General features: G+C 54.5%; 1 protein-coding gene across 1 annotated transcript; it reads left to right on the top strand.

Moving 5' to 3' along the window:
* The first annotated feature begins 1,111 nt into the window (after nt 1-1,111).
* Nucleotides 1,112-11,402, top strand: LOC112408693 (uncharacterized). The gene is made up of 6 exons (XM_024758445.1): nt 1,112-1,349; nt 7,141-7,339; nt 7,664-8,270; nt 8,422-8,514; nt 9,396-9,542; nt 10,061-11,402. The coding sequence occupies exons 1-6, from the start codon at nt 1,112-1,114 to the stop codon at nt 10,391-10,393; spliced, it is 1,617 nt and encodes a 538-aa protein (XP_024614213.1). The 3' UTR covers nt 10,394-11,402.
* Nucleotides 11,403-12,741: the final 1,339 nt, after the last annotated feature.

Below are 12,741 nucleotides of genomic sequence, written 5' to 3'. Positions count from 1 at the left end.
CTGTGGGCTGTGGGGGTAAGTTGTGGAAAGGTGACTAGGAAACTATGGAAACATGGGTTGTTTAGTGAGGTCTGTTATACAGACTCAAGCCCAAGAATGATCTGAAGACACCTTTGCGCGAAGAAACTATCTTTATAAAAGGGAAGAAAGGACGAGGGCAGAGACCCCCCCGCTGTGCTTGTTGTTTCTTAACCACCTTCAGCTCAAAATAATCTTCATGCCTAAGTGGCACATTTTGGGGTGGCATGTTCTGATTTCCTTCAGTCCAAAATCAGAGTTTTTGAGGAAAATAAGTTCAAGGGAACATTAAGGAGGAAAACTCTACAGATTTACCCACAGGCAGCTCTGTGATTTAGCAGGACTTGTTCTCTCTGTGGTCATCGCCCTCCAGCTGCCCAGGGCCTTGTGCTCTGGCCCTGGCGGTGCTGGAGGCTATTCCTGTGACCTCTGGTCCTGGGCGCAGTCACCCCAGCTCTCCCTCCCCCCACTCTGCCTCTCAGAGAGCCCGGCCCAGGGTGTTTCTGCAGCTCCGCCCCCCGAAATGCGTGAGGATTCCTGGGGGGCCCGCACAGCGGGGCGTCACACGAATCCCTCCGAGCAGGACCCTAGAGCCAACCCACCACCCTCACGCCCACTGGGCTGCACCCGTCCTGGGCAGGTAGGGACGCCTGGTGGTCGCCTCGCGCCTCCTGAAGCCTGCCCGGTGGGGGCCTGTCGGGAGCACAGGACGGGGGGTCCCAGGGGCGGCTGCTGAAGCCCAGCAGGACACTGCAGGGTCCCCCTGGGTACAAAAACCCCTCCGTGTTCCCCATTTCTCGTTTGTAAAAAAGCTTTAGTCTCCTAGGCCTTCCCGGAGTTCCAGAGAGCAGACTCAAGCAGTTACTAATTAGAGAAGTAAGGGAACCAGAAGCAAAGGAGAAGCAGTCAACCCAGAGCAGCAATGATGGCTTCAACCATAGTCAGCGATAGAGCGAGTCCTAGCGGCTCCTCAAGGGATACACGCGGTAACCTGACGCACATCTCTGAGCTGCTCTGCAGAAACTAAGACCCCACACGCCGACCCAGCGACACAGTTTCCCCTCTCGCTGCCCCCGCCTGCCACTCCGTTCAAATGGCCAAGAGCCTGGGCTACGTCTTCAGGGTCCTGCAGGGTGGGAGGGGCCACCTGCTCCAGGAGCAGCGGGCAGGCCCCTCAGCTGGGCCGGTGGTCAGGTGGCTTCTCCCAGAAGGGGCTCTGGTGCCGCCCAACCCCTCCCCCTGCTCCCAAGGGGCGGCAGACCCATCCTGCTCTCCGGCCCCCGTGGGGTCGTGGTGGGGGTACACAGCGCTGGATGAGTCAAGGTTTAAAGGTGACGGTGGGGTAAATGCCAGTACCAGGGGCAGCGGGCAAGCAGGCAGGGCGGCTTCAGGGAGGAGGTGGCCTGGGACCTGTGCCCCAGCCTGCGGGGCCGGGAGTCACCAAGGCCAAGGTTGGGAGGGCTCGGGCAGAGGCAGGCCCATGTGGACTCCTTAGTTTCTACCATCCCCTCTGCAGGGGAGGTCGGTGCTGGATCATTGGAGGCCCCAGGGCGGCTGTCCCTCTGGGTCTTCTGGGAATGTCCCCTCCCCAGAGGGGCCTCTGACCCCATCCAAAGTGCCCCCCGTTCACCTTCTATCCCAAGCAGGGCCATCGCTCCGTTCTTGCTTCCTTGTCAGTCACGAGGACGTAGCCGTGGGGGCCCAGGAAGCCGGGCAGGGCCGACCCGTGTCCCAGGTCTCCGCGGGCCGCCCCCACCCCCCTGAGGGGCTCCGTAAATGTGGCTGAAGCCGGTGAACTTTCCAGCATCACCCACCCCCAAGTGGACAAGGGCTCCACGGCTGGAATCTTGTAAAGCTCATGGTACAGTTTAAAAGTCCCCTTCTATCGGACCCCACACTCTGTGAATTGCCTGTTCCTAATGGCCTGGTGAGGAGGGTCTGTTTGTTCCCGTACCTTTTCTGGCTGGTGTGAGGGCAGGTGGGGTGCGACCTCTGCAGGACTCGGGGCAGAGCGGGCGCGGCAGGGGACGACCAGCCTTGACCGCAGCTGAGGAGGGCCCTTCCCTGGGGCGTGCACTGCCTGCGGGTTTGGCCCCGGGTGCCAGGCCACCTCCGAGCACAGCCCCTGCCATCTTCACCCAGACCTCACGCCTTCCCAGGGTCTGCAGAGCTGGCCCCGTCCCCTCAGGGCCTCTGCACACACAGACCCTGCCGCAGGACCCACCAGCCCTTCAGATCCTCGTCCCTGCACTGCCCCAGGTCCCCTTGGTCAGGACCCCTGACATTCTCTCCTAGACTGGTCCTTTGGGCAGCTGGACGCCTGGTGAATCAGGGCTTCAAATCCAGGCTCTGAGCTTCCCAACCTGACGGGGATGACGGTAGCGCCTATGACGGGGTCGCTGTGAGCACTGCATTAGCAGTATAACCTGTACCTACTGGAATTAAACACAGGTTAGTGGTGAGCTGACCCACTCCCTCCCCCGCCACGAAGCTCTCGTCCGGTTCTGTGCCCACGGCCGGTCCAGCCCTGTCTTGCGCTGAGGAGTCTGGTGAATGGAGAAAGGGCGGGACCCGGGGATTCCGGCTCTGATCCGAGCGCCCATCTCAGTCCTGGAAATGGATGTTAATCAGGTCGTTGCCTCACTCAAGGGTGGTGTGGAAGTGGCCCCGGGACAGTTTTGGTCACCCCTGGTCAGATCTGCTGGCAGGAGGAGGCCACCCACGACACTCACAGCAGGGAGACGGGCTGGACGAGAGGCAGGCCTTGGCGGGTCTGCGTACTGACCCTCAGGGAAGGCCGTCTCCCTGCTCTGAGGCCTCACCCGTCGGGTGACATTTGTTGGCGGAACCCCTCCTGGGGTCCTGGGCCGGTCCTCGGCTGCCACGGGGGCCCTCCCGCCTGGGGACAGGGCTCGGGAGAACAGCCACAGAACCTCGAGGAGCTCAGACCAGCTTCCCCACTCAGCCGGGATGGTCTGTGTTCGTGACTGTTACATATGGGTTTCATTTATACCCATGCTGTTGTTTACATGATGGATTGAAAATTTTCAAAACTGCAAGATACCAGGCAATTTGCCTATTCTTTCCATATTTGACAGGAAATAAGCTGGGACTCTCTACCCACCGCCCATAGCTGCCACAAGGACGGGGAGCTCACCCATGTTTCCCATGACACACTCTGTGCCCGGCAAGTGCCCGGTACCTGCGTCCGGTGGGCGAGAGATCTGAACTCTCCCTAGAGAAGTGTGTGTGCACCCGGAAAGCATCATTAACAGGGAGACCAAACGCGAGGAACTGGACATTCTTTCTCTGTGAAAGAACATCTGATTGGAAAAAAATGCAGCTCCAGGGACCTAAGGTCAGCTTTGAAATGTGCAGCTTCAGCTCGTTCGACAGCAAAACAGCCTCATAAGCACGGAGCCGGGGCTTGTGCGCATATGGCCGCCTCCTTGAGAGAGACAGGTTTTGTCCCTGATTTAACTGCTCTTCTTTGTTGTTTTTTTTAGTGTTTATTTTGAAATAATTTCAAACAAAGAAAACTCAAGAAAAGTTGCAAGAACAAAGAAGGGACTTTCTGTGTAGCTTAACTCTGACTTACTGATTTCTTATATTTTATCCCATTTCCTTCAACACTCACACTCTCTCTGAAGTGCTTTTAGAACCAACGGAAAGTAAGAGGGAGACCCCATGTCCCTTCGCCTGTGACTACCTCGGTGTGCGTCTCCTGGGAGCATGGACTTTCCCCTACAGATCCTCAGTGCAACTGTCGGATAATATAACACAATCACATGACCAACAGTCCCTGTTCAGCTTTTGCCAAAGTTCCAACAGTGTTCCTTCCCCTCGGGGGTAATGTCCGGGAGCTCACACTAAACTCGGTTGTCACCTCTCCTCCAGGTGCTGGGCCCTTCCTGCCTCTCTCTGGCATCTGCTGTTGGCTGAATGTAAGGTGAGAGCCGGTGGGCAAAGGGGAATTGTTGTTTGCAGAGTCTCAGCCTCTCAACCCCAAGGTGAGAGCAGAGGCGGGGGGGTTGGGTGGAAGATGGTCCCTCAGTAACAGACACACTTTCCAAATTGTGTGCCTCTGATTTCTCAGCCTCCCTTATTGCATTGGCTGTAATTTCCAGTACAATGTTGAATAGCGTGGTCAGAGCACTCAGCCTTGCCTGTTCCCAGACTTCTGGGGTCAACATTCTGTACTTCACCAGGAAATGGGATTTTAGCTGTAGGTATTTCATGAAGGTGCCATATCAGGTGAGAAAGTTCCACTTTATTCTTAGTCTATATAGAGCTTTTATCATAAATAGGTGTTAATTTTTTTTTAATTTATTTATTTTATTAATTTATTTTTGGCTGTGTTGGGTCTTCATTGCTGTGCACAGGCTTTCTCTCTAGTTGAGGCAAGGGGGGGCTACTCTTCATTGCGGTGCGTGGGCTTTTCATTGCAGTGGCTTCTCTTGTTGCAGTTCACAGGCTCTAGGCATGCGGGCTTCAGTAGTTGTGGCTCGCGGGCTCAGTAGTTGTGGCTCGCGGGCTCTAGAGCGCAGGCTCAGTAGTTGTGGGGCACGGGCTTAGTTGCTCTGCGGCATGTGGGATCTTCCCGGACCAGGGCTCAAACCTGTGTTCCCTGCACTGGCAGGCGGATTCTTAACCACTGCACCACCAGGGAAGCCAAGTGTTAAATTTTTGTTGAATGACTTTTCTGCATTTATTGATGATTATATATTTCATTTTTTTATTCTACTCATATGGCGAATTACATTGATTGATTTTTAAGTATTAAACAAATCTTGCAAATTTGGGCTACACTATGTGTTTTCATTTTACATGCATCACTGGATTTAATTTACTAATATTTTGTTAGGTGTTGTATTTTGTATTTATGTTCATGAATGTTATTAATCTCTAACTTTCTTTTCTTACAATGTTTTGTGTCAGGTGTGGGATCAGGGTTACGCCAGCCTCATGAAATGAGTTGGGAATTGTTTCCTCTTCTATTTTCTGAATGATTCTGTGTAAGATTCATAATATTTCCTCCCTAAATCTTTGATAAAACTCACAGTGAAGCCATCTGGGCATACGGTTTTCTTTGTAGAAACAGTTTTGACGATGAATTCAATTTTTAAAGGTAATCATAAGTCTGTTCAGATTTTCTATTTCATTTTGCGTTAGTTTTCGTAAGTTGTGTTTTTCCAGAATTTGTGTCACCTAAGTTGAATTTATTGACATAAAGTTGTTCATAACATTTATTCATTCTCTTTTTATTATTTGAAGGATCTGTATTGATATCCCTCCTCTAATTCTTGATTTCTCTCTCCTCTGTTTTTTTTAACAGTCTTACTGTAGAGTTATCAGTTTCTACAATTTTCAAAAAATCAATTTTTGCTTTGTTAATTTTTTCTGTTTGTTTTCTAGTTCATTACTTCCTCTTATTATTTTTATTATTCTTTTATTTTTTTGTATTTTAATTTGCTTGTCTTTTTCTAGCTCCTTATGGTGAAAACTTAGATAATTAAACCTTTTTGTTTGTTTATATCTAACGTAAACATTTAAAGCTATGAATTTCCCTTGAAGCACTTCTTTGGCTGCTTTCTATACGTTCCGACATGCGTACCTCTGTGTATGCACATGTGTGTACCTATATGTATATGCATACCTGTGCATGTGTACATGTGCACCTGCATGTGTGCACACGTGCATGTATGTACTCACGTTTTTGTATCAGTTTGCTAGAGCTGCTGTAACAAAGTACTACAAATGACAGCTTTAATGACAGAAATTTATTCTGCCACAGTTCTGGAGGTCAGAAGTCTAAGATCAAGGTGTCAGTAGGGTTGCTTCCTTCTGGGGTCTCCGAGGGAGAATCTGTTCCAGGCCTCTCTTGTAGCTTCTAGAAAATCCTTGGGTTTCCTTGGCTTGTGGAAACATCACCTTGGTCTCTGCCTTCGTCTCCACATGGCATTCTCCCAGTTGCATGTCTCTGTCCAAATTTCCCCTTTTTATAAGGACAGAGTCATATTGGTTTAGGGTCAACCCTCATGATCTCATCTTAAATTGATTATCTGTGTTATGGGCTGAATTTTGTCCACCCCCAATTCATATGTGGAAGTCCTGACCCCCTAGCACCTCAGAATGTGACCTTATTTGGAGACAGTGTCTTTAAGGAGGTAATTAAGGTAAAATAATTTCACTGGGGGTGGGTCCTGATCCCATATGAATGGCATCTTTATGAGAAGAGGAGATGAGGACACAGACACACACAGAGAGACAACCATGTGAGAACACGGGGAGGAGACGGCCGTCTACACACCCAGGAGGGAGGTCTCAGCAGAAACCTGCCGCATGACACCTAGATCTCAGACTTAAGTCTCCAGGACTGTGAGAGAATAAATGTGTGTTGTTTAAGCCCCCCATTTGTGGTGTTTGTTACAGCTGCCCAAGCTAAGACACCCTATAGAGCCTCTATCTCCAAATAAGGTCACATTCTGAGATATTGGGGGCCAGGAATTTAATATGTAAACTGGTGGGGGACACAATTCAGCCCATGACAGCATGTATATGTGTGTACCTGTATACATGTTGGTATGTCTATGTGGGGAAACCACATGACTCTGTGTATACAGGACATAGGTGAAGAAACTGGGTCCAGTGCAGTGATGGGACCTGCTGGGGAAACCCAGGAGGCTGGGCAAGTGGCCTTCCCCTTATGGTGCCCCCACCCCACCCTGAGGCCTCAGCTGCCGCTGCCTGGCCCCCACCCGTCCTAGAGGTGACTTTCCCACGGACTGCTGAGGTCAGGTGATGGGTCCCTGCCACCCTGGCTGTGGGCACCTAGACAGGCAGTGGCTCACCCACCGCAGCTGGGGATGGGCCCCGCGGGCAGGAGTATGATGCTGCTGCAGAGGTGACTTCTGGGCACCAGGACAGAGCTGTGAAGCTGAGAGCCAGAGGAAGCCTGTGAGAGGGGCTGGTGGGAGAGCCCAGCCGAGGGCAGAGCCTGAGGGGACCGAGGGCAGGACGGCAGGGCCAGGGTGTTGGGTCGGGACGGCTGGTCCTGCTGTGGGGTCTGGCCTCCTCTCCCTCGGTTTCTGACATTTTTATTTCTGGCGTATCCTCCTCAAGGCCCACAGACCCCCAGCGTGCATATGGCCACTTTGGAGAGAAGGCAGGGCCTGGCCTCAGGTGGTGTCTGTGCAGAGGGCGTGGGGCTGACTGATGGCTGGGGGCTGCCCCAGGCCAGCCAGCTGGCCACGGCCCAGGCCACACCAGGAGGAAATGGGTCCCAGATGTTGCTGAGTGGGCTGGGTGTGAGCCTCCCGATGTATGGAAAGAGGAGGTTGGCTGCGGTCAGCTGGTCCAGCGTTCCAGGGCTGTGCCCCCGGGGGTCACCTTGTGGGAGGAAGGAAGTGGTCCTGGGAGGGGCAGATAAGCCCTCCTGCCCCCACAGGAAGGGTGGGCCACGTACACTCCATCTGGACCCTTCTTTCCCCAGAAACCATGGGCCCAGGTTAACCCCAGGGCACCTGTGGGGTGGGCGCAGAGGTGAGCTGGCTGGCGCACAGACCCAATGCACCCCCAAGGCAGGGCTCCCCACTCAGCCTCCTGGGCCAGGGAAGGGAGTAAGGACCCCCTCCCACGCCCCCAGCACCTCAGGCAGGCAGGTGGTAGACGGGGAGGCCAGGTGTCTGCTGGCCGCAGGTCCAAACTGCTCAGGAGACACCAAGTGTGAGCTGATCGCTGGCCCAGCACGAGCTTCAGGACCCCACACGCCAGGCTGGGGGTCTTTCACCGTCACTCAGAGAAGTTTGCTGGGTTTCTCTTATTTCTCAGCAGCTGCCTTCCTGGGGTGGAGGGAGACCTTGCCTGGACCCCCACCTGCTGCCGCCCAGCCCTGGTCCTCACAACTCCCAGAGTCTGGAAGCCCCTTTCTCACCTCTCCAGGGACGTCTCGGCTCCCCAGTTCGTCCTGGCAGGTTCTTGTTCACTGGAGCCCAGAGTTCGTGCAGCCAGAGAAGAGCCACAGATGCCCGGGGGAGGATGGCCCCTCCGGGACAATCGTCCATCCAGGCTCACCACCTCCAGGCAGTCCTCCCCCTGGGGTCTGTCTGTGTGCCCTTCCTCTGTGCCAGCTCACCCCTTGTGTCTACCCAGCCACCAGCCCCTTACGACACCGGGCTCTGCACCTGAGGTCTCTACTCCGGCTTCTGACTTCCAGTCGCCCCTTGTCTGATAAAACCCTGCTCTTCAATCCTGTGAGTTTTCTAGCAAAATTCCCTGTTTATTGGTACCCAGGCGAGGTTCTCTCCAGCTGGTGCTTTCATCAGTGTCCTGGGAGGTGTGAGGAGGGAGGGGGGATGGCAACATTTTCCCCGCCGGGACCCTGCTGTGTGTCTCTCCCCACAGGATGAGGGTCTGGGGACCTCCAGCCTGAGGTCTCCCGTAACATCCATCTGCATACAGCAGGCACTCAGCGCTGCTCCACTGAGCTGTCTCAGGGTGAGTCACCGCCCCACAGGTGCACCTTGGCCTGATTGTAGAGGTCCTGCCTGGAGGAGCCGAGTGTCCCCAGACCCGGGAAGTGGGCAACAGTCGATGATGCCATCTGGGGATGGGGGCGTGGTATGGTGCTCTGCTGTGGGTGTCGAGGTTCGGGATTGTGACCTGGAAATCCTTGAGACCAACTTTTCTTTTGACTGGAGGGGGTGCAGAGTGGCCAGAGCCTTCGAGAACTGGGGGACTGGCCAGGCCCCGGCTGCTCCCCTGAATTTCCCCTCTGTCCTCTGGCCCCCCTTCCCCAGTCTCACACCCACAGTCCCAGCTTTGTTGCTCCCCAAACACAGCAGAGCTTCTACCCTATAGCAGGGCCACCCGGGGGAAGCCACCGGGGACTGAGGGAGGTGCCACTTCCACCTGGAGGGCAGCCCCGTGCCCGGTGCAAGGCAGGGCCCTCCCTGGAGGGACACAGGTCAGGGCCAGGAGGGAGTGGCAGGGGCCCCACTGGACCCGATGTGGCAGAAACCTGCCTGGCTGTCCTGAGCCCGGGGAGCGTGCGGGAAGGGCGAGGGCTCCGGCTCCCGAGGTCGCTTCCGGCCCAGTGCAGGTGGGCAGGCCGGCGTCGGGCCCCGCGCTGTGTCTGTGAGTGCACACGTACGTGTGTACAGCGTGTGCAGGTGTGCGTGTGTGCACGTATGTGCTATGCGCACATGTACATGTGTATAGCATGAGCATGTGTTCACGTACATTTAAAATTCCGGGCCACTCACTTCAGTGATGTGTAAATGAGCACAGACAGAACCTCTAGAGTTTTCCTCAAGCGGGTCGTGTCTGCCTCACTGGCCCAGAGAGACAGGAAAGCCCGCCTGTCCTCGCTTCTCTAGGGCTGCACGTGCCCCGGGATTTTTAGAGGAGATGCTGAGTCCCGGCATCCTGGAGGGTTCCAGAGTGATGCGCACACACCACACACCACACACACGCGCACATACGCCGCGGATCTCACTGCTAACAGCCACGCGGAACGCTGCCCCGTAAGCCCCCAGGAGGTGCAGAAAAGCACTTCCTCTGCAGAGTGGGGTGTGCGATTGGATGGGGGATGCATCAGGGAACCACAGCCTGCCCTGCTCCCAGAGGGTGGGAGGGGCCTTCCGGACCAAGAACCTCCGAGGGTTGCCAGTCGGTCCTGTTGCTGGTGTTAAGACCTGGTCAGTCTCGCTGATCGGTGGTCCCTGATGCTCGGGGATGCGGGACCCCAGACCCCTCCCAGCCCCAGTCAGAGCAGACATGGGGATTATCCCAGGGCCGTTCGGGGTACCCATCTCCCCTGTGTTCGCAGTACGTGGCGTGGAAACCTGGGTGTGGGACGGGCAGGGCTGACTCCAGGGCTTGCTGGTGACCCGGGCAGTCTGTCTGTCTGAGACACGTGGCCCTGGCTGCTGGACCCCAGGTTCACACGGCAGAGTCCATGGAATTGGGCTCAAGCGACCACAGACCCGGTGCTGTGTGCCGGGCAAAACCCCCATTCACTCCTCAAACCCCCGTTTTACAGATGAGGACTTTGAGGCCCAGCAAGGTCGTGATCTTGCCCAAGGTCACACAGAGGAGGGGAAGTGAGCAGTTTGGAGAGCGACCCTCTGGCCCTGCACGCGGGGCCTTCACCGCTGCTCTGCGTTACTCCCGCTCCAAGCCTCCCAGGAGGCCGACGCGGTGGTGTCTCGGGTCTGAAGATGCTGGCGCTCCTGCAGGGGCCCGTGGACACCCCGTCCCTCAACAGGCGACCCCTCCAGAAGGGAGTTTGCAGCCACCCAGGGCCCCGGGGTCTGGGTCGTCCACACCCACTGCGGCTTTTGACCCACGGATCGTGGGGAAACGAGATTTATAACCTGGACTGATGGCAGACCGCCACCGAGTTTGATCAGTAAGCCCTATTTCCTTCCACTTCTTTTGCTTAATGTCCTTCTTTTATCCACTCTTTCCTACTTCTTAATGCTTTTATTAGGAAAATGAACCCCACGTGTGTCCCCCTGTGGCACATTTTCAGTCAAACTGGGGACGCCACGTCACTTGCAGCCGTGACTACCATGTGTCCCGGGAGCGACTGTTCCGTGAACAGCTGGGCCTGCGTCCCACGGGAGCCCCGCTCTGGATTCGGTCACTGTGGCCACCTCGTGTGATTTCAAACCTTCCTCTGTCCCCGCACTTCCCAAAAACTGGGGCTGGGTCTAGAGTCCCGATCAGATTGGGGTCAACAGGCAGTGGGGACCCCCTCCTGCTGCGTCTCTCGGGGTCCCCGATGCGGGTGGGGTCAGCCTCATCCACACGGCAGCCCCCCAACCCGGAGCTTTCGGCGCCGCTCATGGAGCGCTGGCCTCCCCCATACTCCACGGCGCGAGCAAAGGGTGAGTTTCTCTTCCTGCCATTCCTTCTGAAGTGATCAGCTAGAAATCCTCTAAACAGCTTTGTCCTGGAGCCACGCCACTCCTGCAGGAAACCAGGGCACACTGCTGGTTTGTTCTTTCCTTGTCTTTCCTTTGTTTGCCGTCTGCAGAATCTCCGCGCCCTGACAGCTTGCGAGGGCCACGGGAGACTTTAAAGTTTTAAAAACATTTGATATTTTGTAGCCCATCGCTGCCGTTGGTCTATTTGATGCTAAATGCCCCAGTTTGGGCCAGGGTGGGGGCCTTTCAGGCTGGCGCCGCATCCACCTAGCGGGACCCCGGGTGCTGAGAACACCCTGCTTGCACGTGAAGAGCATTCAGGGCGCTTCCTGTCCCGCCCAGCCCCGCACTTGGTCACGTCTCCAGAAAGCCCTGGTCCTTACAGCAGGGAGAGGTGCGTGGAGAGCACAATCTGGGTGCTGGGGGCCTCAGCCCCGAGCTGTCCTCTCTTACCACCATCCGGGGGCAGAAAGGAAAAGACCTATTCTTTTCTTTCTTTTTAAAGATTTATTTATTATTTATTTATTTTATTTCTTTTTGGTTGCGTCAGGTCTTAGTTGTAGCACGTGGGATCATTGTTGAGGTATGCGGATCCCTCGTTGCAGCAGGCAGGCTCCTGTGGCGTGCCGGCTTCTCTCTCACTGTGGCGCGCAGGCTCCAGGGCGTGTGGCTCTGTAGTTTGCAGCACGCAGGCTCTCTAGCTGAGGCGCGCGAGCTCAGTAGTTGTGGCGCGTGGGCTCAGCTGTTCCTCGGCACGTGGGATCCCAGTTCCCAGATCAGGGATCGAACATGGGTTCCCTGAATTGTAAGGCAGATTCTCTACCACTGGGCCACCAGGGAAGTCCCAAGACTTATTCTTATAAGAGAAAAATACAGTGTGAGTCCAAGAGTTTATACTGACACCTCCGATTCGAATGCCAGAGTTTTCTCAACTTCTTTGATTTTATATTTGTATCTATTTTTCTCTAATCCTGAAATCTTGATTCCTAATGGCATTAACATAATATTTTTTGTTTTCATCCTTACATACTTTATTTGAAACTGTATTTTTGTAATTTAAAGTTAATAAAAGCAGTATCATTGCCAAAGATTGGATTATGAACGCAGTTTAATATTTCTGCCTGATTCCTTTTGTCCTTATGACTTGTGCCATTAGGGGTGTATACTCCACTTCCTTGTATTTAAAATTCAGGTGAAACTATTCTCTGTGTGATTAAGCCACCAATGTGATATAAAATTTGTTTGGGATTTTTAGGGATTGCCTTGTTTTTCATTTTTGTTTACTTTTATAACTGAATTGTATATTTATATGAGTCGCAAGGCAAAACTAGCAACAAAGGCTTATTCAGTCTAACCTGGCTTTCTGGCCAGAAGGCCAGTTTGGCCAGCAGGGACCATGGCCTCGTGAACCCATGTAGGACATCTGAGAGGTCCCTGCTCTGGGGATGGCTGGACTGTCACCTCAGCCTCTAACTGTCATCGTGGACGTTCGGTGCCTCTGCTGGGACTTGGTTCCCTGTGTTATTCTATTTAACAAGCACACGGTGACTGCTATGCTGGGCCTGTGAGGGGTCACGGAAGCCCAGAGTCAAGTGAGATACAGAACCTGTATGATAACCCCAGACAAACAGGTGGAGTCCAAAAGGGGAGCTCTGGTCCCCATCACCCCGCCTCTCCCAGCCACCAGCGTGGTGCAGGGCATGGGCAGGGCCAGAGGTTGGACCAGCTGAGCCAATGGCTGGCCACAGGGAGCCTGAGTTTGCTCTGCTAGGAGCCCAACTTTCCTCATCTG

The sequence above is a fragment of the Neophocaena asiaeorientalis genome, unplaced genomic scaffold (assembly GCF_003031525.2).
Source record: "Neophocaena asiaeorientalis asiaeorientalis breed wild unplaced genomic scaffold, Neophocaena_asiaeorientalis_V1.1 scaffold45, whole genome shotgun sequence".
In the NCBI taxonomy this organism is placed as follows: domain Eukaryota; kingdom Metazoa; phylum Chordata; class Mammalia; order Artiodactyla; family Phocoenidae; genus Neophocaena; species Neophocaena asiaeorientalis.
Note: the sequence above shows the minus strand (reverse complement) of the source record. Positions and strands in the feature narration are given on the sequence as shown.